Raw genomic sequence first — 27491 nt, 5'->3', positions numbered from 1 at the left:
CAGGAACAAGTTGTTAACATTGTTAGAATACCTCATACAAAACATTACGCAAGGTTCTCGTGGCAGCATTGCTTTCAGTGTGAAAATATATAACAAGCTTTTTTCTTCAAGCAGCTGCGGAACAAAAAGGAGATGGGAGGGATGGGAGAGACAGTAAAAGAACCTGAACCCAGGATGACATACAGTCTACTCCTACATGGCATGCAGGAGTGGATTACATCTCATTCAGAAGCTAAATTTAATAAAAATCTTTTAAACCCCTAAAGAACTAGGTCATTACTTGTATTTGCAACATCTGAAGCCTAATTAAATTTGGTGGAATGGAACAACTAAACCAACACTACAACATGGAAAATAAAGGGCTTTAAGAAGTGAGCATTCACAAGATAGAAGGACATTAAGCACAGTTTTTTTTTTCTTTTTACTGTTCACATGGAAAAGATTTTTAACAAAGGATTTTATACTGATAAATTACAGAAAGAAGAAGAAACAGGGTCATTTTGTAACAGCTTGGGACAGCTTAGAATATGAATCTGCTAATAGAATAGGGCTAAAATATTAATTGTTTTTATATCAAAATCGCAATAAGAAAGAGTTCAATAAATCGAAATCGACCCAATTTTAATTAAAACTTACATAATTAACAATCTCTTATAAGCTGTAGCAAGAAAAAGTTTAAGCTTCTGCTGGCAAATACTTGGCTGGCACTAAATTAGTGAGATGGTAAAACAGAAATCTTGGCCGGTGAATTGCAGTTTCTTGTACTATTTCAGTGATCAAAGATGGTTTTGTGGTAGAGGAAACACTGTATTTTAAGTATGAAAAAACAAGGAATTGGCTGTGTCTTTTTTTTTTAATCAAAACATAGGTTATCGCTTCACGTCAGTTTCAGACACATGGCTTAAGTAGCAAGTAGCTAGTTGCTGTCAAGTGTAAACGAAGAGCATTGAAAAGCTTAACTTTTAAATAAACCATAGCATTGACACCTTAAAAGCTTTGAGTTAAGACCTCCAGGATTCAGAGTTGTGGAGCAATCTGTGAAGCTAAACAGTAGAATTAGATGTTATCAGTCCAATATAAAAACACTGTCAAACATGGATGACCAGTTGTTTGTCACTATTATAACAATGTAGCAGTTATAAACAACTGTAATGCCACATTTGAATGTCACGATTAAATTTTAAATATTAAACTAAACCTAAACAACAAACCTCTGTATTATTTTATCATATTCAATTAACTTAGAAACAAATACATGTATGATACTGCTTGGAACGAAAAAATATTTTTTTAAACTATGTAGAGCACAAATGCACAAATGCAGTTTATAGAACATAATTGCATTTCATATTACAGTTACAATACTTGAAAATTGATACTTGTATTAGATAATTCAAGAAAGTGTGGAGAAATATGGCAAGAAAAAAAAAACATTTTATGTAAGTGGAAAATTATACTATTATGGCAAAGTATTCTTTGTGAATTGAATAATATAATTTTTAATGCTGCAATTTATGCAAATTATCAGGCCAAAAGCAGGCTGAATAGAATATTCATTGTGTAGTTGCCAAAACAAACTATTTTCACAGACCAAAACTTAGTGAAGTCTTACAACACTGATGAATAAACAAAGAGGTAGAACAGAGGGCCATTAGTCAGTACATCACCGAGGGATTTGACCCAGTTGATTCTTACAAGTCTCCCTGCAGCTCAATCACCAGAGGGACTGGCCCTGTGCCTCCTCAAGTCTGCTCAGAATTAAAAAAGCATTGCACTGGGGAGAGGAGAGGAGGGGGAGGGGTTTACTGAAAGTGGGATTGTAAAACATTATGGTGATGTGCAAATTAGAAACAGCCAGGAAAAGATCAGCTGCTCTGGCACACATGTGTGCATGCAAACACACAAAAATGCACATACACACATACGCAGATGCACACACAGCCCTCTATGTTGCCAAGTTCCCCAGCTGTTTCTTGGCAAGGGCTGTTTTTCATACATTAGCAGACTGATACAGAGGATATATCTTGTCAAATGGCAACACAGAACACACGTCACAGGATCGTTTCGCAATAGCTGTTTGAATGCAACTCGGAGATTGTTTTCTTAGAACTTGCTGTGGTGTATTTTGCATCCCATTTTCTTAGACTATTGCTTTTGTTACCATTATATCATATAAAAAGACTGTTTAATGCTAATCAAAAGTGATACTAAAGGTGGTAGTGAAAAGAAAAAAACCCTGACCACTCCCATCTAAATATAAACAATTTGTTATGGTGGGAATTCCTCCCATCACATTTTGTTCATTTCTCTGCCATAATTACCTTATTTATGATAGAAACACAGAAGATAGCTATAGCATGTTTCGAAAATGCAATGTCACTGACAAGTGACAAACCACAAAAGATAAGCTGTAACTTGCAGGGTTAAGTACAGATGGGTTACCTGTTAGCAAACAATCGAGGATGTGTGTTCAACAGCGTGGGAAACAACAAACAAAAAACATGAAATTATAAGCAAAACCCAACAAAGTCCGCTATCATTGGCATTTTAGCTCTGGTTGGGTTTCCATGAAATCCTGAGTAACAAACAGTGTTCTGATTAAAATGAAACATAAAGTTGCAAAAAATAGGAATCAGAAAAGATCACTTTTGTAATTAAAAAGTGTGAAGCGTCACAAGCCACTTTTGGGAAACAAGGTTAGAAATATTTTCTTGAAACAAAGTTGTAAACTTCACACCTGTTGCTGTTAGTTCACACAGCTGTGGAACAATCTCAAAGTTCTCAACTCAACTTTTTTCTGCAATCTTTGTCAAAACTCATGAATGCTGGTCATCAAAAAACACACATTTATAGATTGATAACCATAAACTCATTGATATTAAAATGTCCCCCATAATTTGTTTCTCCTACTATAGAAGTAGCAATGTAGTATCGACAGCAACATGATTAGTGTTTCAGCCACTAGATGTCGCACTATAGCACCAACATCTCAGAAAAAAAAGAGAAAACCAACAACTCATGAAACTCAGATCAAATTGTCAAACTAGGCAGTGTTGATCAAATATGGATCTTGATTCTGTTACTGCATTGCCTATTTCTCGCCTCAAATGCTTTCAGAAACATATTTTAGTGTACTGTTTAGCTGTACTTTGAGAAAGTTTGTGACGCGGCCGCCATCTTGGAAATGGACGTGGAGGACACTGAGGGACTCATATGCACTGACATACATACGCGGCCAGTGCGACAACCAAAACAAAGAACAGAGACGCTCAGATAATAACACACACAAAGGGAGTGTGACTCCATTCACTGCTCAGGTCAACATTACTCCACTATATCCTTACATAGCAAATAGTTGTTTGCTGACATCCAGTGAGACTCAGTGTTATTTATTGGACCTTTAAGAACACGTAGCCTAAAGCTGAATAATGAAATAAAAGATAAATTAACAAACGTCATCATATACATATAATCATATACATAATAAATATTTTCATACCTGGCTATTGCAGTTCAAAGCTAAGAGAGCAACCTTTATGGAGGCATTGCACTTTATTATTGATCGTTTTAGGTTCATTTAATCCAACTACAAACCAGTAGTGCAAACTGTGGGTGGTCCACTATTATCTGTAGCGTTTCAGAGAAGTGGTTAGTCATGTACACTTTGTGCAAGAGCTGATCACCTCTTACATCTGCCAGCATTGCGGAAAGATACGATGGAAAACAGCCTATACATAACAGCTGTTGTCTTCTCACTCAGTGCCAGAGCTCAGCCTGTACTTATCTACTCCCACTGTCCCTGCAGAGATGTTGCACTGTGCTATAAACATCCTTCTGCACACAGGATGTTCGGCGCCCCATACTCCAAGTTCTGTTGAGTGACATTCGGATGTCCATTAGGCTGGTGAGGGCCTATAACATCATTACTGCCTCATTCTATAGCAGGATACAGGCTTAACAAGATAGGGGAGAAGCCATGACAATTAATCAAGTCCCTGCAAGCAGAAGCACTAACAATCAATATGTGAACTGCAGGCTGTTTTTCCACTATGTCTGTTACTGGTGTTCATGTTGTCAGTTTTTCTCCTTACTAATGCCACAAAGATACATTACTGTACACTAACTATATAAGGCAAATAAAGCAAACCTGATTCTTGTAAGAACATTAGTTTCACAACAAAAAAAGCCATCATTATTTGAAGGTGGTTTTAAACCAGTGTCTTCTCACTGATCTCCGGTGTGATTTCTGTAGCACCACCTTCCTTCTACCTTCTGTCTTACACCTGTATCATTCATTCATCAATCATTCATGTCATGTCTTGTGCTACTTCTGTATTTGTATCTAATGTCAACACCCTGATGAAGGCTTCCAGCTAAAACACACTGGTGCCAGCCATGTAATATTAAAGGCTTTTTATTATTAGACTCAAGGCTCAGAGTGCTAAAAGCTAAGACTATCATTAATGATACTGTGTGCTTTCTAAATACCGTACAATCACGCTGCAATGTTTGCTTGAATCAGTTATCAACCTTTGAAAGCCAAACACATAGCTGGTTGCTGGGGTACACTGGTAAGTATCTTGTGCTTGCTTTATAAACAAGGGACAAAAGTGCTTTCTAGGTTGAATTTCAAATGACCTATAGTCTTATATCATTTTGGTAAACTGTGGGAGTCAGGGAATATTTGGTCGCAGGGTCAAGTTTCATGGCCAGTTAGATTTACATAAGCCTATAAATATACCGAATGACATTTACAGTATACTGAATTCCCACAGCAGACTGTAGTTCTCATATGTAGATTCCTTTAGTAAGATACAAGGACAAATTCCCCTGCAATCCATCCAATAGCTGTCAAGACATTTCACCAAAAAAAACATCTGTACAAAAGGTCATGACAATCCAATCAATTTGATGAGATATTTCAGTTTTACCCAAAGTGGTGGAATGATCATCCGACCAATCAACCGACCAACAGACAGACATTGCCATCCCTAGAGCCATGTCACTATGGCTAAAAACCATCAGTATATTTGTCAGTGTCTAATTCATTTACATTAATTTAACCTAATTCTAAGCTATATTGAAAATTAATGTTTCATTCTTTCACAATGCCTCTGCCTTACTTGAGTGACAAGCTAAAGTCAGCAAACAACCTCACATTTATTCACAATTTTTCTATCCATGGTGTAGAATCCAATGCTTCCTCACATTATCTCTCAATTGTCTGCTGCAACGTTATCTGTTTAGCATGGCTTGACAGTTTTTTGCATCAGGTAAGAGAACAATAGCCCAGTTTACTGCTAAGCCAAAAGGAAATTGAACACAAAATGCAATTTGCACTGAGCTTTTCAGTAGTGTGGAAACTGTCCAGTACCTGAGGCCTTCAGCTAATGAATGAATGGAATAAAATGTTGACAAGTTAAGTTCAGCTGGAGCATGTGTGGATGATGGAGATCACCCTCTTACCAATGCCATAACAACAACATACAGCCGTGACATAATGACTTTGAAAAAAAACTGTTTTCATGGAAGAAAAAAAAGATGATCAACTCAAAAAAATTGTACTGACGTAAGAACGTACACCACCTCTTTGGCAGTATCACGGTATGCTCCCCCTGAGATATTTCGACATCATCTGCATGCGTGTGCTGCATCCCATCATAAGGATCTCTTAGTGTTAGTTTTTGAAATTCACTGTCAGCCTGATGTTGGATACAGACAGACTGCAGACTTGTTTCCTTAGACGTTGACAAGCTCAGTTTCCCTTTACAGGCAGCACGTGAGACACATGGCTCCAGGCGCAGTGTTTATCATCTAGGCTTATGTTACCTTAAGATCAAACGCGTTTGTCGAGAAACAGCTTGAGGAGTGCAGGTGTTAGCAAAGTACATCACTCCAAACTAATGAGCAAGATGATACCCTGCATCCAGCTTGAATTGTCTGTGCATAAAAATACTTATTCTCTGATAAAAAATATATATATAAATATAGTTTTGATGTGGACAGGGAGGAAGGAAGGTGCTTAGTTTCCATCCAGCTTGGCCTCCCACTGTTTGCTGTCATTTTGTGGGCACAACAAGAGCTGATGATTCAACCGAGTAGATAAAGGATGATCTATGAAGCAGGAAATTCTAACACTACTTCACGAGATGTTAAGCATGTGAATGAAACAGGAGGAGAAGCTTTTAAGAACGGCATGGAAACACACTTCCTCACTCAATCAACATGACCAAATATAGCTAGTGGATATTTCCCGTGGGATCAGCTGTACATTTAGATAATCTCTCCCATGTGACTCAAAAAATGCCTGAATCAGACTTAAACATCTCAAGCACTGATGGTACAGAGCCCAGGACATGAGAGCAGACCTCATGAGAGCCTCCAAGTTGCCAAGGGCACCACCAGATGTCAGGGAAAACAATAACAATCCCACGCAGATGTGAGGGAGGAGTCGCCTTCGTTGCATGAAAAGACCTCCTCAACTCTTAGTCCACCCCCTCCGCCTGATGCACACAATATTCTGTGCATTTACACGGCAAGAGGGAGGTTGTGTTCAAGTGGTGTTGCTGCAGACAACAACCCAGATGCCAAAGTATTCCTGTTATTGCGTTCACACCCTCATTGCCAGCATGCCAATGTTCTCAGGGCAAGCACATGGATCTACTCACAGCCATGGTGCTGAAAAGAAGAAAGACTGTATTCTGATACTAATGTAGCTCATGGGGAAATTAGGAAAGCGAGGCACACACTGGTGCCGAATACTCTTACTGATGTCATATGTAAAGAGATACAGTCAGTCACTATGGTCATTGAAGCCCTTGAGGCTGTGTGGTCAAAGAACAGATGACGGAGCCCAGTACCCCGAGGACTTACGGACCTTGAAAGATTCTGTCGCCCACGATTTACATCTCATGTCAAGTTTAGTGCCAAAGCAGAACACACTGTACGAGCTCTTTTATAGCAAGGTGGACAGTAAGTGTGTGGAGGTTGGAGTGGTGGAAAGCAAGGTGGGGTGTCCATGTTCTGTAAAAAAACAACAAAAAATGTTGGCTTTATTGCTTAACAGTACCCACAGCCTTTCTGTAGCCATAACCAACCATTTCCGTTGCCTTGCCATTACAATAACCATACTTGTATGTGTAATGTAAGAGGCGTCGCTTGTAGTGATTGTTATAAAAATTATGATTACACTGTGTATGTGTGTTACTATTTTAAAATAGATCATGATGAATTGTTCCTGTCTTGTTATGCAACTCTGCAAAATCAGCAGACTCATCAGCGAAGATTAAAGGAAGTTCAGCATTATATATATAGAAATTCAAATGCAGTGGAGACAGGATGAAACATGTAATCTGGGGGTCAGTTGGGCAAGATGGCTCTTGGATAGGAGAACTGAAAACAGACATGACGTTATCTATGAGTCAGTATTTGATAGATTAAGAAAAGAACTGTTACACCCACTTAAGGTGTATAAAAACTCATTGTAGGTGCTCCTCGAGGAGCCTTTTTCTTTGTAACCTCATCTTGTGCGTTGCATTGTGAAACGCTCCTTCTTGTACAAGAAAATAAATTCTGTTAAATTTTGATACTTCCGCTCTGGTCTCTATTGTTTAATGGTCATTACGAAGAAATTCTTTTAACAGTGATGAACCTACAGAGAATAATCACCTGTTTCTACAGCTCCCCTCGGCTTTGCGGAGCTTTATAGCGAGTTCCAGCTTATTGTTTAGCCGTCTGGCTTGGTTGACTCTCAGCGCTCTCATAGTATTATTTTCAGCCGCATCAGGCAGCTGCTTCTAAAGAAAAAGCTCCAAAAACCCAAAGTACACTATTTGCTCAGCACCAAATGCCACACAGACAGTCAGCGACTGGCTGGTGAACATAGTGGAGCATTTAGCAGCTAATGAGCCAGATATTTCCCTCAGGAGTTGGTAGAGGTCAAAAACAGGCTAAAAGAGATTAAATATTGGACTTACATTAACCAGGTGGACAGAAACACGACTCCAAATGAATGATAATGTTGCTCCGTGACTAATGGATGTGTAAATAAGCAACTGTTCACCCACAAGTACGACATATGAGCTTAAAAGTTAATGAATGATCAATGTCATATTGTGTTCACAACTTGTTTCCGCTGTCCTCATGTAGCCAAAAAATCAGTTAATGCAGGTTTAAGCATGTTGTTTGCGATCTCTCCCTATCCTTAACCATACTGTAGTAGTTGCTATGAGCTGATATTGTAGAGATAATAATTTAAATGCACGCACTGAAAGCAGTCTGGGATTCTGCAGAATCATCCACCATTGTTGTTCTGTCTGGCAAAAGGGTTTGACTATGACCGCTAAAGACTGCTTTTTTGTGGCTTGGACATTCATCTGAAAATACTGTGACAGTCAGTATATTCATCTGCCTTCAGACCAGCGTCACTGCCTTTGACTTTAACTATAAAGTTACATTTATGTTTTTTTTGGCCACTTGGGGGCAGTGAAACAAGCTGAAAACACTACATTGACATATTATCACCTTAAAGTGTTGTTAAGATTAACGTGTTAGCAAACAGCTTCCACATCCAACAGAAACAGAGTAAAATTAGCATTCTTTTTTTGTCTATCTGATGAATTGGAGTCGAATATTCTCCTTTTGATGCTGTCATGTGTTCCAGTTAGATAGTTGCTAACTGTGGGTTCATTGGGGTTTTTTTGCTGAAAACTGTTGCCTGCTTAAGCTAGAAACAAAGTTGATGAGATAAGAATTTGCTGCCAGAAAAATGAAACAATGAGTGGAAACACACTAAAACACAGCAGAGCTGAGGGCAACGATTTTCAGAGAGTGAGAGTTTAGACTATGAAGGGTTCCTGCCAAGTTTGGTAGCAATTAGGGCAACACTGTAGGAGGAAAAGGTGTTTTGAAAGTGTTCAAAACAGACAGCTGAAAACTAATCACAGAACAAATTGGCGCTCTAAATTGTACTTTAGCTGAACATGAGTGCAATGTTTTATGTATGTCTTAAAGGATGTGGTTTCACATTTTTTCAGTATATATGAGATGAGCCACTATCATTAAATTGCACTTTTAGGCATCCATAAAAAAGGCAGTAACACAGGTGAGTCATATTGAGATAAATGTCAAGTATGTGTCAGTTTTAAAAAAAAAAAAAGGTCTGACAGTTTAATGTGAGTTTTGAAAAACATCATAAAGCAGATAACAAGGTCCAAACAATGTCAAATATTCAGTGCCTGAATTCTACAGCAGGTACATGAGTCACAAAAAGTCCTGAGCTATCTCATGTAGCAAGAAGAACAGCCTGAACAACTGCCAAACACAGCGGCGTTGTCAAAGAGGAACAGTGGGCACCAATTACAGAGATAGATTCACTGTTATTGTAACAGGACGACTGCTTAACATCACAAAAACAATGTTTTCAAAACTGAACACAGAATTAAATTAACAACTGCTGTGAGAACAGTTCCCTTATGATTGTTCGATCATCCAAAATGCTTAACAACATGAGTCCCTGGGTGAAAAACAAAACTATTAACTATCTGTACAAAACTATGTAAGAAAAAGTGTAAAAACCCTGTTTTACAACTTCACGTGTTTACACTTTTTGCATTCAATTAAGGAGATATAACGTGCACAATAAGCTTTAGGGCTTGTTCAGACTGCCAGCCCAAATCTGTTTTTTGGCATATCCAGATTGTATCCAGATTGATTTTAGAAACAGGACAGGAAAAAAAACACATAAAATGCAATTTTTGCAGATCAGATCCAAGTCACATTTTGAGGTGGTTTGAAATGCGATTCCAATCAGATTTCTACAGATGTGTTCAAATTGGATTTCAAAGTGTCTTTTGCATCACTCACAATGCAACACACAACAACAACATCAATCCAGAGTCATTGAAGCGCATCAGAGCTGCTGAGTAGAATCCATTCTGCTACTAGCAGAGAAATATGGAGGACAACACAGAGAACAACAGTCTGTGGACGGACGCTTAAATGAATTGTCTGCTGGCACTTTGGGGGGGGGGGGATGATGGATCTCCACTTCTCACATGTTGGAGAGCCGCGTCACCAGCGTACGTAGTTACTTACACCTACATCGTTACCACAGCAACCCATGCAGATAGGTTGGTGAGGTCTAGACACACAAATCCCATGTAATCGCATGCAAATAACAGTGCAGACAGTCTGCCTTAAAGATCTGATTTGAGAAAGAAATCTGATTTGCCTGCGGTCTGAACAAAGCCTTAGATGTTGAGAGATGAGATTTTGTGACTGTATCCTTGGCTTACCTCTAACTTGGCTGCCAGCTCCAGCTACATTTTTACTGTTCAAACATGAGACTGGTATCAATCTTCTCATCTAACTCTCAGCAAGGATTCTAACAAGTGTATTTCCAAAAATGTCAAACTACTTGTTTAAAAGAAAACACTAAACAATGGTGAACACACTGCTGTGTGACAACAGGCATGCCACATTTCCCCCTCTGCATCTGAAATCTCATTTCTTTTAATATTGTGCTGTCATTATTTAAACATGACATGAAAAAAAAACACTAGGGTTGTCTTACATTACTTGTAAAGGTGGGTTAAGAGTACTAAGTATCAAAGAAAAGGGATCCTATTCCTGGAGCCTCTATTCTACGCAAATGAAAAAAATAGTACAAATACCTAGATAAAAATACACTGGTTAAAAATAGACCAGGCACCATTGTGCGTTGCACCTGCATTGCTGCTAGCGGTTCTCTTTGGTGTTAATATCAATGTTTTGATGTGGCTATAGGGCTTCGAAGCTGTGTTTAAAATAGCCTAACCTGCTGCGGTTGTGCTCACAGCTTAACCTGGGGCATACAGTACAGTGGGTCTGGTGGGAAAGTGTGGCTAATTCCACCAATTCTTTCCACTACATGGAGCCACATTTTCACAGGTCACTTGATTTTCTTTGTCAAGTACTTTAAGTGCACTGGCTAGAGACAGGCTGACAGCTTTACACAATGGCTTAAGCTTTATTAACCATTTTTTTCCCCTTTCCGGATGATATTTATACATCCTAAAAGGCTCTAGGTTTTCACAGGTTTACCGGCTGTGTTTGTTGCAGCGATTAATAGTCATTAAACTGGCATAAAGCCGGAAGGGTTATTTCCAAGCCAAAAACTGCCCCTGAGAGTTCAAAATGAGTGTGTACACACATTTTCTCTTTTTTTTTTTGGGTGGGGGGTGGGGGTGGGGGTGGGGGGGTGGGGGGGGGGGAGTGGTTGTTCGGATCTGTGGATTTCATCAACGAGGCTTCAGCTCAATTATCAGATATTTTTCTTCTGGCTATGGAAACATTATAAATCCCAGAAGATGCCCTTTGGGATCTCTCTGTGAGCTAGTCAAACACCATTCACTAATCCTCCCCTGTTCAGTGTCATTCAGTCCATCCGGACATTTCCCAAAGCGCCATACTGCACTCACATTCTGTTAGTATAAGGGATTCTCAAATTCCCAAGGTACATTATGTGACATACTCTCACTGAGATACTGATCACAGACAAATATGTGACTATACTGTACTATATGAGAACCTCATGAGAACGCCAAAAATAACACCAAATATCCATTCATTCGGAGCATTTGGGGGGCCTACATACACACACACATATACATATATATATATATATATATATACACACACACATATACACATATACATATACATATACATATGGTAGTATAGTAATAGTACATTGAATACAGGGTCTTCCAGGACTGGTGTGAGTGGTTCCCCACTGGTATTGCCACGACAAAAATAACCTTGGAACTCAGTCAAATTCACTGCTGTTTTAAGACAGCCCCAAGGAAGCCAAGGAATATCCTCCATGTGCTCGCTGCAGGCCCTAGACTTGACCTCCAAGGGAGCTATTCACGTCATTACTAACAGGCTCATGTTGCTCTGTATCCTGTGAGTTGTGAGTTAGTGTAACAAAAACAATTAGCTGCTTACATGAGTGAGCTACTATGAAAACAGAGTACAAATCATGTAATATTAGGGATTTTTGGAAAAATCTGAATTGGGACAAAAATGTTGATAAAAACCCACCAATGCAAACATACAGGAACATCCGTAATACAAGTACAGTATGTATGCTGTACAGTATGTATACTATAGGCCTTCTTCTTCTCTCTAATATTAAAGTGTAATCAGTGCAATTAAATTAAACAGATGAAACTAGATGTTATGTTTTGCAAGTTTATCGGTTTGCAAAAAAATAATCTTCTGCTCGAGGATTTTGTTTTAATGAAAAAAAATGAAAGACCCTCCAGCCAGTCCAACATTGAGTTTTCATCAGGACTTGCTAGAAGTTGTGATAACAACCACATAAACAATAAAGACAATATTACACTTTGTTTTTTTTTAAAAAGGAACAAAGTGATTTGGAACTTTTGTTAACCTTGGAAACCAATTAACTGCAACAATATAGAGAGGTCCTTGGCACAGCTTATGGCAGCCTGAGTTGAACAATAATAACAGCCACATTTTCACAGTAGAGTAAGTTAACTAATTGGAGATCCAACAGAAATGTCTGCTGCAGACATTTGCTCATAGCAGCAGAAAATTCAGGGTGGAAGAGGGGTCCAAACCAGTAAATTCTGGCTGGAAAGGTTGCTTTAAAGCCAGAAATATCTGCACTTTGCAATAATTCATGAATGCACTGTTTCATCAAATTCCCCCAAAATACAAAATAGTAATTTTGTGTTATAGGACATAAAATACTATTGAACTGCAAAATGATTGTAGTTTCTGAAAACTCCTTTACATGTTGCAAAGAGAGCAAAGAGGATTCAAACAGCAGCGTGTACACAAAGTGTCAAATACAGTACTGTAGGTTCACCTTTGGAGGACAAACATACAGCTTCCCAGGGACCATTTCCTCTATTTTGTACGCCAGAAGCCCCCTCCTACACAGTAAATCAGGAAGCCTGTGTCACTGATGGTTTGTTTAGCTCGCACAAACATGCAACACCCTTAGAAACTGCACAGCCTCTTTCCACTGTCCTCTATCCTCCACAAAGCACTGCAGCTTGCACTGCCAACCACTGCACAAAGACAAAGCTCCCCAGATGCTGCTTCAGAAGACATTAGCCTGTGACAGGTTTCATCAGGCACCTTGTGCACTGAAATTAAGCTGGTTAGGAAAAAAAAATGATCCTCCATAATGTATGAGCGGAAAAATTACCTCAAAAGGTTTCACATCCCTGAAACTGAATCCAGAACCTGAGGGGCGATCTGTGAGACTGATGCAGATGTACATTGTGCTTGTAATATGATAACTTCAGCCTTGGGTAAGCAGACAGGAAAAAACATATAATGAATACTAGGGTTGCTGATTTGATCCAAGCTGTAACACAACAAAGGTTCAACTTGAATATATCTGAAGGACATAAAACCTTTCATATCCCTTATTAAATATACTGTATTTTAGCGCTATATTGTCCACAGGAGGACAGGGAACACAGAAGAGGAATCAATAAAATGCAGGCTGCAGGAGACCTCTGCGCCTTGATGATTTATGAAGGGTTACGTTTCATGAGAGTTGTCATCACTCTAGTGATTGTGAACGGGGAGGCCTTTGCACCCATCTGATGAGGAGACAGTTTGCAAAAGCACACACGCACACACACTGTAGATGAACACACAGATACACACAAAAGAAGAGGAGTAATCACTCTAAAATTGCCACACAGTGTCACCACAGCCACTATGGTATCACAACAACTCCTAAATTAAACGGCAGAACGAAAATCGCGGCTTGACTGCAGACACATGATCCTAAATTCAACCTTTATTCACCACAGAGCTACTGTATAATCTTCAGCTACAGTGTGAACGAGATTCCACTGGCACAACTTCTAAATGCCATTGCTTTAGGAAAAGAATCACCACACCATGGAGATTGCAAGGGTTCGGAAGCTATGCTGCCAAGACTTTTGTCTCACCCACATTTAATAGCTGCTTTTTGGACTCAGGCTGTTAACACTCAGCATGATAGTTTGGAGGCTGAATCTGATGGGTGGCGCGACATTCCCATTGCACAATCAGCTCATGTATTTAGTTTTGGCCATTTAAAGATGTCAGAGCAAACAGGCCTCACAGGCTCATTTGACAGTGCAGCCAACTGGCAACTTTGACACATTCACAGTCCAAACACTCCTGATTTCCAACGGACAGTGAAGTAAGAACCCATTTTTACCAAGCTTACGTTTTTGGTATTTGTGTCACGTTATTTTACAAATCATAATCACATGTAATAGCAATTCATATTAAAACATTTACATTATTCACTGGCAACATTGTGTGTCACTGAAGGGACGTAACATTCATATAGAGGGAAGTAAAGCAGTTCCTAACCTGGGGTCGGGACCTCCAGATGTATTCAGAAAATAAATCTGAGGGGTTATTAGATGATTAACAAATTGGGAAAGCAGAAAAAAATATATCCCTGCTGCACAAAATTCTTGTTTTTTCAGGTTTTCTTTTCACTGGTTTGAAGTGGGACGTGATGTCACATACGTCTGTGCACCAATCAAAATTTAGTAAGATTTGAATCAAACTGTGGTGACAGTAGATTGGTTGTTTGCTTATATAGCCAGTAAATTAAATCTGGCCAATTCACACCCACACAATCCTGATGAAGCAGATTATTAGATTTTTTTTTAAACGGGGAAATAACTCCTGGTGTTTTTTCCACCCAAACTTTAACTTTGAATGTTGCTTATTTAGTCATAAATATTTAATATTATCAAAAAAGTAAGTTTTGAAATCAATTTTTCAGGAGCTTCAAACCTTTTTAATAGGTTTTAATGTTCAACAATTACTGTTTTCTTTTTCAACCATGATTTTTCCTTGAACTCAGTGGTTTTACTGCAGTTTTGGGAGCTTAACTGTACCCAGTTTTGCTTTAGTTTCCAAGAGCAGTTATTGTAAGGAAAACATTTTTAAAACTTGTATAAAATTGTTTTGTCTGTTTAAGTCAAGATCATCAGTAAGATGGCCCTGAGTGACTATAATGCTCTTTATAAAATCTGCACTGACCACTTTCCAATTGTTTTATCTGTGGTTCTGTGCGACACAGAAGCACATTTCCCAATCATTGAGTCACAGAAAAACAACAGTTGCACACATCACTGCTATCTCCAAATACCCATGACAATAAACACCTGTGCATATAAACATTTGATTCATGGTGCATAAGAATGTTATCTGGGAGTACTCATTTTCATCATTGCAAAACCATGGGAAGTCTGCAGCGTGCGGCAGAACTGTATCAGATTTGGAGTGTTGACAGAAAGTGTTTACACATGTCCAGAAACTCAGCTGTGACTAACCAATCTACTCAGGAGTTGGGAGTTGCCTCTCTTCTGCCACCTCCCTGATAATGACTCCAGTGCATCTTTCCTCAGCACAGTAAACTCTGCCAATGCTCAACATCGTCATCATATCCTCCTCCTCCTACACATCATCATCATCATCATCATCATCACCACCATCATTCATCATCTCTTTTTCTCTACTGTCCGGCCCACAAACTTCCAGCATGTCCAAATCCGCTGCTTATGTAACCATGCAGATGATTTAGCAACCATGACCATCGCTTACATCAATGCTTCAGCGCTGAATGGAGCAGAATCACTGTTGCTTTCCAGTTCAATCAATCTGAAAAAAAAAAAACCCTGCGTGCATTGCATTCCATCATATACTAGAATAGTGATTAATCGTTGGCATGGATGTCCAGTCTAGCACACTGTATACATGAGCGATCCGTGGCTGCAGTCAACCATAAGTGAGTCAGCCGCATGCACGCCGATGTTCAAACTGATAGAAGTCGGAGTGTGCGTTTTCAAAATAAGCTGCGTGTGTTTGTGACCCATTTCAAAACGTTTTCATGCATTTCTTTAAAGCTGGAACACACGACCTCATCGCATCACTCGACATACACTGTTAGCACATCGTGTTGTACAGAGCTCTCATGAAGCCGATAAAGGTGAGCCTGAATATCTCACGAGACCTCCTATAATATAATTGACGCGCTTGCATTGCAAACTAGTCGAAACCCTACAAAAACTAACATTTCACTACATTCTTCTATCACATCCATATTTTTACAGGCAGATTAACCGGAGCCAGTTATGGATGCTCGGACTGTTTATACCTACTGGATTGAGGACACAACAGCATTTTCTTAATGCACATGCCTCTACTCTGTAATCCACTGAGATATAGTTGAAATGACCCCGATGGAGAGACAACGATGAACAAACCGCATCGTCAGCTGTTATCATTTATTCTGCTCGACATGACTGCAACTCAGATTACTCAGAGAAAAAAATAGTAGCACGGAACACAATTCACACTCCTTTTTTTTCAGGGCGTCCTACCCGAGAATAAAATCCAAAAGCAGCGCAGGGGTGAACTGGAATAAACTCTCAAGGCAATCCCCCCCAAAAGCGTCTTCTGTCTTCGGCTTCGTCGCAGAGCACCAGACACGGCAGATCTCCAGCGCTCAATGAGCGCAAGTGAAGCGGCTGTCAGGTTGACGTTGGAAGGCAACCCACTACTTCCTGTTACATCACACTGTAAGCCCTACAACTGAGAGCCTGAGAGCTGTGGTGAGTTTTACACAGTGCAAGATGAGGTGCCACAAAAATCCCGCACTCTAAATGCGCCCCTCACCGCAGTCTGCAACAGCCCCCCTGTAGTTTATGGGGTGCAATGTCTTGCTCAAGGGTACTTCAGCAGGAAAGTCTAAGCCACCCCCCCCACCCCCACCCCTTACAGCATAGATAACAGACCACACATAATAATCTCAATTACCTGGAGGTTGTATTTTATTAATTAAACTGCATTCCTTTTTTTTTCTTCTTTTTTTGGCTACTTTGGGGCAAAGCAACAAGCTGTAACACTACAATATCATAATGTCACCATCTACAGCTGGCAAACATTTTATCAAATAATTATAGTTGCACATCCAGCGTCATGAAGCAGTATTCATTTCATGTGGTGTTTCTCACCACCTGATGAATGTAAATCCAGTATTCACCTTTAAGCTCTGTTTTGGTCTCCACCAGGTCCTGAGGGGGGAAAATGGCTCTTTAGCTGCTAAATGCTCCACTATGTTCACCAGCTAGTTCTTAAACTTGTCTGTCCGCTATTTGGTGTTGGGCAGGTAACATAAACAGCTGTGTGCTGCTGCTAAAAACTAGACTAAGAGCAGAGACAGTTAACCAGAACAACCAGAACCAGAACCAGAACAGAACAAAACAATGAGCTAAAATGCACCGCAGCGTCGTAATTCTCTGTGGGTTTGTCACTATGAGTGATCCCTTTCATATTACATTAATATATTGTTAATATAAATTATTTATATATTCGTGTAGTCAACTGTTCCAACTGTATTTTCTCTCTTTTTTTATTTCCCAACATGAAGATCTAAATGCAGTTGCAAATCTTTGTTGACACTGCCAGGAATTACTGCAAGTTCTGGTATGGAAAAAACTGAATGCTGACGGGATAGAGGCGTGTATGTTGTACTGATGAGGCTATATAAGTATATTTTACTCAAATTAACTTGAATTGTTTAGTTTTTTGTCTATTTATTGGCCACAGAAAAGAGTAGTGTGCTTGCTGGAATCAACCTTTAAAATATTGACCAGAGTTTCATGTAGAATGAGCTCAAACTCCCAAAACTGACCCTAGTGGTAGCAACAGCTCTGAAGAAAAACCAACAAAAATAACTTTTAAAGGTGGCTAGACACAGCTGGGCATCACTGAGTGACTTTAAAATGGTTTTCAGGTATACTTGTAAAAAGTCTCAAAATAGTAGAATACTTCATTTTAAATTGCTGAAGTATCATATTACAAAGCCATCACATTGTTCTCATTAAGATCTCAAATGTTGTCAATAGGCCTACACAACATGCAGCTATGTTTGAAAAATATATTTCAAAAAGTTTTTCTCTTACAAAACATTAAAACCATTATAGGAATGGTAACCATGAGGCCTCTGATAGCACATTCATGTAGGTGTTTTGATATTTACTATTCTGTTTCTGTGTTATTTTACTGAAGCACTTTGCAGTTACATTCAAACTGATGTGAGAAACCAAAAGACAGGCAGAGGATAGTTGACATTTATTATATAAAGTTCAAATGATTACAGCCATGGTTATAAAACAAGACAGTTGAAGCAAATACTTTGCAGCCAAGTGCCTCTCTGAAAACTTACTTTACACAACACTGCCCCCCTCTGTTTTATCTCACAAACAACACCAGCAGGACTGCAATAGTGATTTATGAACCTGCATATTATTGATTAAAAAAACAGAAAACATGTTTAATCTCACAGAAAATACAGCAGTCATTACATTGTTCACAGTGATTCATCGCTGTGAGGACATGGTTATCTTGATTAATGTGTTTGCTGGGGAACATATCTTTATATTGTTGTCGCTGATCCTGGGATAAGGATTGTCACCCAGTTTAATCTGCTAATGTTGTTGTTCACATTGATTAACAATAGTGGAGTTATATCACAGCCATTGTGGAAAAAAACATCAGTCACTGTACAGTATAAACATAAAATAGCATCCATTATCCTATTAAAGTTACACTAAGAAGTGTATATCAGTATGATCATAACAGAGCTTCGAAGTGTTAAATTTAAAAATTTTGTTTATTACAAAAGCATTGATATGTAGAGCATCAGTATAAAGAGTTGCTATATTAGACATCAGCAAAACAAATATGTTCTTTGTCAATGAGATGGATAAATGATGTGAATAATGAAGATGATTGCATTCGGTTACTAAAAAGCAGAGTCAGGTACGCAAGAATTTATTTTTACACAAATACTGTAGGATTACAAAAATAGGTAGATAGGTATGAGTAAAGTTAAAAAAAAAGGACATAAATACAGGTGACTCCAAAGTAGTGCAGGATCTACTGCAGAGCCAAGTGTTCAGACTGAGCGAAACAGAATGTTGTCAATATTTTTCTTCCTTATTCGGATCATCCTCATCCCACCATCTGCAACTGAACAGAGCAACACGTCCTCCAAATTAAATGGCATAATATGTTGTTTGAAACTTCCCTTTAGAGCAAACACCTTTGTGCTTGTTCAAAAGGAATAACAAATGTTAATTTCATGATTTTCTATTAATTCTCTCTCACAATGAGAAATCTACATCTTAAAAGGGACATATCATGCACATTAACAGGTTTTTATATTTTTAATCTGGGGCTTTACTGGAGTATCTTTGCATGATTTACAGTTAAAAAAAACCTCCTTATTTAACTTATACTAACACGTTACAAACAGGCTGGAACCAAGGCTATTGAACAGATGTTTATGGGCATGTGAGATAAGCTGACATCATGTAGAAGCAAACAAAGTGTTCAAGGCAGGTTGAAGCCCTGGTTTTTGACTTGCAGGGAGCATTTCTACATACATTAACCCCAAGTTTTAGAACTTTGACCATGTTTGACAATTGATATCCCACATCATAACAGTATATAAATAACAGGAAATCACAAAAAAGCATAATATGTCGCCTTTAAATGAGTCACATCTGAAAAATTACTACACTTTTACAGACTTAAGATGGACTTTTCTACAACTACACAACACTAAAAAAAATCAATTCCAAGTTTTTTATCCCCAAATATTGAAACATGCTTCTTAGAAAAGAGCTCTTCAAACAATCATACCCTTAATCCTTTTAATGCACTTCCTAATACAATGTCTCCGGTGAGTGAAGTTGTTCTTGTTTCCCCCGCAGCCACTGTAGGAAAAAATGTGGCACCTCTTGGTCTTGGGGTTGTATGCAAACCTCCTCTCTGCGCCATCACACGTTCCTCTGTCCACAGGACTGAAGCACAGATCTTGTGGCTTCAAAGCTGTAAATCACAGTAAGAGACAAAACATTTTGACTAACGATTATTTTCATCATCAATTTTCACCATTATTGATTCATAGATGAATCATTCGGTCTATGATGTCCGTCACAATCATCACAAGTTAACATATTCAGATTGTCTGATAAACATTTCATAACCCAAAGACATTTCTTACTATCATAAAGACCAAGAAAAGCAGCAAATAGCATTTGTTTGCTTAAAAATTACTTAAATAGTTAATTGATTATGAGAATTGTTGCCAATTGGTTTTCTGTCAAAGAGCTTATGATTGATCATCTGATTGTTTCAGCTCTATTTCTGGTAGTAACTTAAGCATGGAAGGTAACATGATAAACATGTATTAATATAATTATAAAATAGGTAAAGGTGCAGTGAAAAAAGACAGTATAAGCCTTTTTTCAGAATAGATATTTTGACTTGTCATCGTAGGAAAAGCATGTGCATTAATGATTCATCTGTACTATTTAAGTGTCCATTGAATTGTTTTATTGTGATCCAGTGTGAATGTTTGATGCTTTGACACAGATAACTCACAATACAATAAAACATAAATCATTTTATTAGTGTTTCCTGAATCCAACAATGAGTTGGCACATAAAATAAAATACGCTGTATTTCATCTTTTAAATGATACAGTATATCATGTGTTTGGATAACTTCTCATTCTAGTTTGTTTACAGAGTCAGGAAGTGGGTGGAAGATGTCCTAAAGCATCTTGAGAGCATTAAGAATCATTCCTGTCTGTTTTTCCTCAGCATCTCTGAGCTTTTAACTCCTCCTGGGTTCATATCCTCACACATAAGCTTCAGTCTGATGTGTCTGCGGGCTCTCAGACTTCAACTGAGAGATTTGAGAAAGGGAAAATTGTTATCATGGTTTTCCATGGGGCGGTATAAGTTATCATCTTTGATTTGTTGTGTAGCCTCCCTCATGGTGAGGAACAAAACTAGATGTGCCGTAGCGGGTTTTCCCATAATTGAAGAACATTGATTTCCAATACTTACCTCATTATTACTTAATGTGTTGGGGTCAGCTGGTCAATTTAACTAGTATCAAATCTGGGGAATCGATATTATTATTATTATTATTATTATTATTATTATTATTATTATTATTATTATTATTATTATTATTATCAAATCTCCTAAACACATGCTGGTGTGCTAACATCACTGTTGTCCTCCATGACAATGTGGTTTCATACCAATCATTGGACTGTTCATTTATTCATTAAAAAAACAACAACAAAAATAGAAAAAGACAAATGTGAAAAAGACTTAATGTGATAACACCTGAGCTGAGGCATTCACTGATGAAGGCTGTGCAATGTAGTTGAAAGCTCATAAAAGCTAGTGAGTCGATTTTTGTACTTATATTATTTTGTAAAACATGAAAAAAAAATAAAATAAATAATAATAATTAAAAAAAAAAAAAAAAAAAAAAATATATATATATATATATATATATATATATATATATATATATATATATATATATAGATATAGATAGATAGATAGATAGATAGATAGATAGATAGATAAATGGTTAAGTGGTTTGAGCCTTACTAAAAAAAACAAACACTTAACACTTAAGAATATATACAGACTGAAAAATGTTTCATTTCGTGTTTTGTTTTTTTTTGTTTTTTTTCTTATTTCAGGACTTGCAGACTCCTTCAAGATTTCAACCTTGTAAAAAATAGTTTAACTATGGTTTTCCATTATTCAAAATGTACAAGTCCACAAATTGGTATCGTTTACAATTTTTCTTCTTTTATTCACATCAAAACCAATTAGACTCCAACAAACACAAAACTGCATAATAGAGAAACCCCCACAAGCAAATTGACCTGCTGCCTGCAAAGCCAATTTCCAAACAGGTAAGCTTTTAGGATCCTGGACCCAGAGCTGGTTTAATTAAGGGTTAGCTTATGTTCCTCCATTTAGACACAGGAGACTACAGTTTTTCCCCACGGTCACAGAGGGTGCACTTCACGGTGTAACCACAAGATGTCAGTCTTTGATTTCAACATCGTAACATCTGTTTGGCAGAATGACATAATACTCAAGATGTATACCAATTCTATAATAATTTTCCAGCTTTTTATGACTTTGAAATTCGAACGCTCTGTGTCAACTCAGAAGAGTTATTACCAAATATTATGCTCTGATGTGAATAATTCATTGTTATACTACTTTAAGAAGCTTTACTTTCACGCCAGCATTGTTCCTGAGAGATATTTTATCACATGCTGGAGATCTCATTGCAGCATTACACACACACACACACACACACACACACACACACACAAAAGACTGATAAGGAGGCAGAACTATTGAGGCTAACTCATCCTGACTCTTTCCTTCTCGATATTTTTCTGACAAGAGTGAAATTGGATTCTTAAAATTATAACTTTTTGAAAAGAGTCGAAGGAAACGGGCCAGGGTCTCTTGCTGCAACACGACAACCATGATATATGCTCCCTCACTCCTAACACACAGAAAATTAGTCAGTGGGAATATGTGACAAATGGGCTGTGTGAAGGAGACACTGATGCACTCTGTTTCTGCCCTTTGCCTTTCACAACAGAAGCAATTTTGCAAGCTGTCTACCGTCTATGCAGCATTCCACCTTGACATTTTTATTTCTTTTTTTGGGGGGGGGGAAGTTCTGGCAGCACACACTTGTTTAATAAATTATCTGGATTTGCTTACCTTGAGGTTTAAGCATAATTCAGAATTCAGCATGGACTGGTTTCTACTTGAGGACATGATGATTTAATAACCCCTTACAGCAGTTAATCTGTCCCTAGTGATGTCTGCTGCTCTCATTTCTGTAATGAAGTAACACACACTGCTTCTGACTTTGTGCCTTGCTGTCTGTGTTTATATGATGAGACAATAAAGATGTTTTTCTCATCTTGAAAAAAAAAAAAAAGTCAATTTATTTTCCTTACTGATCAAGGTTACTGAACTAAAAACTGTGATCAGCAACACGGTCGGCTAAACTCTGATATTGTCATTGAGACTGACAAATATCTCTCTTGTTGTGTTCTGACAGAAAGCGAAGCAACATTTTGCTTCTTATTATTCACACAAATTTGACCACTGAACTGCAATTCGCCCCAAACTGCGAATGTCTGACTGTACAGATGTTAGCTATAACCTAGCAAACAACTTACTTCAGTTATTTCTGTAATTTTTTCCCCCAATCTCTCTCTTAAGGAGTGCTTGATTCACAAAGCCCTAGGATAAGTGTACATTTTTCGCTCAATTTGAAATATTTTTCAATTCCTGCGGACTCGTCATCGTCTCAGTTCGAACCACTCCAGGCGAATTTTGCACCTATACTTTCACCCTTCTTTCTTACCTTGTGGGTGGTTGCGAGTAGTGTCGTTCAGTTGCACCTGAGGTTCGTTTACAGTCATTTCCCCTGAGAAACAAACACATGTTTCAATGGATCAATTATTTAAAGGAATAGTTCAACATTTTGGGAAATGCTTTCTTTCTGAGATTGAGGTGAAGTACAGAACTGGAACTGGGGGAGAGAATATAACAAATCATACTTGATGTGTACATTCAGTCTTTCTTACCAGTTAGAATGGTTGGTGGAACTGCACTGGATTTTCTAGTAACAAGATTGTGGACTTCTGGTGCCTTGGTTGGTTTTTCTAGATGATCCAAAACAAAAAAACAAACCAAAGAAGTAACATTTGCAAAAGTGTGTCTCCACTGCTATGCACATAACTATAATCCAAGAATTGTGAGCCAGGGTTTTTACATCAACCTATATTTAGAACAAATCTCATTAAAACACAGTGATCAATCGCAATTAAAGTAAGCTTAATTTCATTATTATTAGACTAGACAGGGTGTTGGTCTCCATAAGATCTACTAATGAAACAAGACAACAAGAGTTATCTATCTGAAACTGTCATCCATAGATAATAAAAAAAATTACATAAGCTTTCCCAATTGATTTTCAGTACAACATGGGCTGTTGGTGGAATTGGTCACAGTCAAGCAACTTGCTCGTTATTTTCTTTGACAATTTCAATATCTAAATGACTTCTAAGTCATGCCTAAGTCTAGCAAAATTGAGTGTGCTTTGGTCACTTTGGAACGATTTAAATGCTAAATCAAGGTGGAATGTGATTTCATGGTCAGCTAAAATTCATCAGAAAGTTAATTTTCTGAGGTAGGACTATTTTGATTATATTGCCACTCTGAAATGAGTTTTCATTTGTTGTGCAGTGACTGTGATCTGCTGTGCCTCGGTTGACTGTCAACCCAGAAGTTTATAAATTACACTTTGCATACTGCTTTGAGGCAAAAGCAGGGAACTAATTTTCTTTTAAACAGAAGAGATTAGAATGACAAGGTAAAAATGTCACTTAGAGCCATCTAAAGCTAACTTTTAAGTCTGAGATCTAGATGTGTTGGTTCTTTCAAGGCCTGAGAATCACATTCCTTTTAAAGATACAGTCCATTTCCACCAAATCACTACATCTTAAGAGCAATCACAGCTGCTAACACAATAGCTCTCCAGACTGTACTTGTGGTTTGTAGTAAAACCTGACAATGCCACTTGACAGCTCGAGTGTTTGCCAGTCTTTACTGTGAAAGGACAAAAGTTCAACCTTGCCCACCTGAGTTCTGACATTTTGCTTGGCATGCTGCCTTGCTCCTGAAATTGTTGGCATTGCCAAAGCAACCGCCGTAAAAGAATTGCTTGCACTGTTGACTTCTGCTGTCAAAGAAGTAGCGCGTCACCAGGCCTCGACAGGGACCAGGAGCTTCAGGTAAATGACAAGGGTTCTTGTCATCTAGGAAAGGAAGAGAGACAGAGAAACATTGTAAGACACTAAGAAAACACTACATCAGAGGACTTGATTATTATTTCTGGTGCTGAATAATTAAGTAAAGAGTGAATAAGTGAAGTGACTTTGTTTCTCTTTTGTCATCAAAGTGCATGACAGTTCATAGTTTAGCTCATATATATTCATTTTTGGTCTGAAATGTAACATTTATGACCTTTTCTACTGACTTATTTAACATTAAGATGTGACGTCTATCATGGTTGATCTGTCAGGCCAACAAAGAAATAAGAAAGAAAGAAAGACTCAGACAGTGGTGCCCAACTAGCCTTTGCATAACACATTATACAATATCATCTCCACGTCTTTGCATCGATTACTTTTTCAATTTACTGTTCTTTTTGTTTTGAACTCAAAGCTTCACTGACTCTGAAATCGACTTTCCTTAACGAAGTGAAATGAAGACAAATTGAGAGAACACATGACATACTTCACTGCCTCGATTGGATTTTCTGTTTTGCTGTGAAAGCATCTCAATAGCAGTGATTGATAAATTACTTTTTAAAGTGTAAAATATCTCACTACAAACAAGTGATGCTTTTTTTTTTACTAAAATATATTCAATGCAGAGCCTTGAGCAGTGAATGACGAATCTGAAAGGGTTCAGTCCAACAAAACGCATTGAAAAGAAAACCAAAGCAAGAGGGGACAAGAGTAGAAAACGCAATAATGGAAACACAGGGAGGAAAGGCTTAGCTCCTCAAAGCTTGCGTACAATACAAGGAGCATTAAATGAACTGCAGGCCATGACCCACTTTGCAATCACTGGCCACTTGGTCACAGCTAGCCCACTTCCTGTCTCCCCTGCGGTACAATGACATTTCTACTCTAGTCAGGTTTCAGATCCACTCCCAATCTTCCACTACAAGCTGAAAAGTCAACACTTCCAGCAAGAACTTCCTTATGTTCCCTCATTCCCAATGAACAATTTCACCTCTTCTGCCATGTCGTCTTACTCTGCTTTTTTTTTTCTCATCATACCTCTTCTACCTTTTCCCTCTATTTCACTTCTCAGTGCTCGTTGCAAACATTATCACCCTCTGGTCTAGGAGTATTGAAATCAAGGCCTTACAGCTCTAAGCTACTGTTTGATGTTCACCTAAATTCTGGATCTTTCATTGTGTATATATATTTTTTGTTGTAATAGTGCAGTTTTTTTCCCGTCTGTCTACTTTTACTTGATGGTAATTCTTATTTCAATTCAACCTTTATGCTTTTTAAAGGGTTTAAAATGTAAAGGTTAGAGATTGTTTATGTGTTAAATCTGTTATACCAACTGCATCTGGATTCTTTTTCATTTGGACTCTAAAGACTTTCAGTGTTATTGCCTTCTGCACTCAACAGTTACGGCTTTGGAGTTGTGGAGGGTTGTTTGAAGCCTGTTGTTTATTTGATAAGCGATCACAAAATCTAAAAAAAAAAAGTTTACAGTCTAGTGACAGACTTGATTTCAGTCTGTAACACATTCACAAACATGTTGTGAAATGCTGGTGGACTGGCTCAGTTTCAAACAGACTTTACTGGCATTTTCAACCAAGACAGGTGCAACTTGACAAGTCATGGCTGGCTAAACAACATTTCTCAACAACAAAGTATAACGTGGGCATCCATCCATGGTTGATAGTCCACCACACAGATGGATAATAATTTGATAATCAATAAATATTACTGATTAGGTTCCTATAGGAGCCTCTAAATATCTGTGTTATGGGATAAAATAACATAATGCTATAGGGTGATTACATAAGTGGCACATCTTCACATCTAAAATGACAATGGTGAGACATTTTTGTCCAAAGATTGTTGAGGCTGTGAGATAAGTTGACATCTTAAACCTCACTGACCTGCCCGTGGATCAGTTTCCAAAAATACCAAACCTATATGTCAAACTGAATTTGAGAGAAATGTGCCTAAACATATCAAGAATGTTTCCATTTGTTGGATTGGTGCAGTCATAAAAAACATGGAGTCTAGGATTTGAACATTATTTCACATCAAATAGCTTCAATAAAGAGCTGGAACAACCTGGTACACATTATATATGATATTGTCAGACAAAGTGGAATAAGATGAATTTAGAAACTTTAAAGCTGCTGAAGGGGAAATAAAAGATGAAACATGGATTTTAAGAAATTTAAACATGAATACTTTGCAATACATTATCAATTAACACATGCAGTGCCAATACATAAACATAAAGGCCTAATAAAGGCCTGATACTGCAACACAGACCAGGTATTGAGGCTAAAAGGCCAAAACAAACGATGTATAACCTCAACTCTTGCAAAGTTTGTAGCTAAAAATCCAGTAACTAAAGCTAGCTCCATCATATAATGGAGATAGAAGTATGTAATGTTTGATTTGTTTACGAATTACATCAACAAGATAAATGTCTTGCAATGTTTCAGAAAATGTGGACAAACAGCTGATTTTTTGGTTTTGTTTAACCAACCAAGTTAATGTTAAAGGAATAGTTCAACGTTTTGGGAAATATTTCCATTTTTACTTGATGAGAAAATTGATACCACTGACTGTATGGTGAATATGAAGCTTGAGCCAACAGTCAGTTAGCTTAGCGTAGCACAAAGACTGGAAATGGAGGGAAACAGTTAGCTTGGTCTGTCTGAAGGTAACAGACTCTTCCTGCCAGCACCTG

The 27491-nt window shown here is 38.0% G+C and overlaps 2 protein-coding genes across 2 annotated transcripts in view; both read right to left on the bottom strand.

Moving 5' to 3' along the window:
* The window catches only part of calcrla (calcitonin receptor-like a), a 31996-nt gene extending 15362 nt beyond the window's left edge, over positions 1 to 16634 (bottom strand). The window contains exon 1 of the mRNA XM_067603031.1: positions 16422 to 16634. The gene's annotated coding sequence lies outside the window, so the exon portion shown is untranslated. The remainder of the gene's footprint in view (positions 1 to 16421) is intronic.
* A 1525-nt stretch (positions 16635 to 18159) lies between these two features.
* tfpia (tissue factor pathway inhibitor a) overlaps positions 18160 to 27491 on the bottom strand; it is a 41189-nt gene continuing 31857 nt past the window's right edge. The window contains exons 3-7 of the mRNA XM_067603030.1: positions 24608 to 24784; positions 23552 to 23629; positions 23329 to 23391; positions 19750 to 19938; positions 18160 to 19074 (exon numbers count right to left, since the gene is read on the bottom strand). Of these exons, the coding sequence (XP_067459131.1) occupies positions 19001 to 19074; positions 19750 to 19938; positions 23329 to 23391; positions 23552 to 23629; positions 24608 to 24784 (581 nt within the window). The 3' untranslated portion in view covers positions 18160 to 19000. The remainder of the gene's footprint in view (positions 19075 to 19749; positions 19939 to 23328; positions 23392 to 23551; positions 23630 to 24607; positions 24785 to 27491) is intronic.

Source organism: Thunnus thynnus, chromosome 11 (genome assembly GCF_963924715.1).
Source record: "Thunnus thynnus chromosome 11, fThuThy2.1, whole genome shotgun sequence".
Lineage (NCBI taxonomy): Eukaryota > Metazoa > Chordata > Actinopteri > Scombriformes > Scombridae > Thunnus > Thunnus thynnus.
Note: the sequence above shows the minus strand (reverse complement) of the source record. Positions and strands in the feature narration are given on the sequence as shown.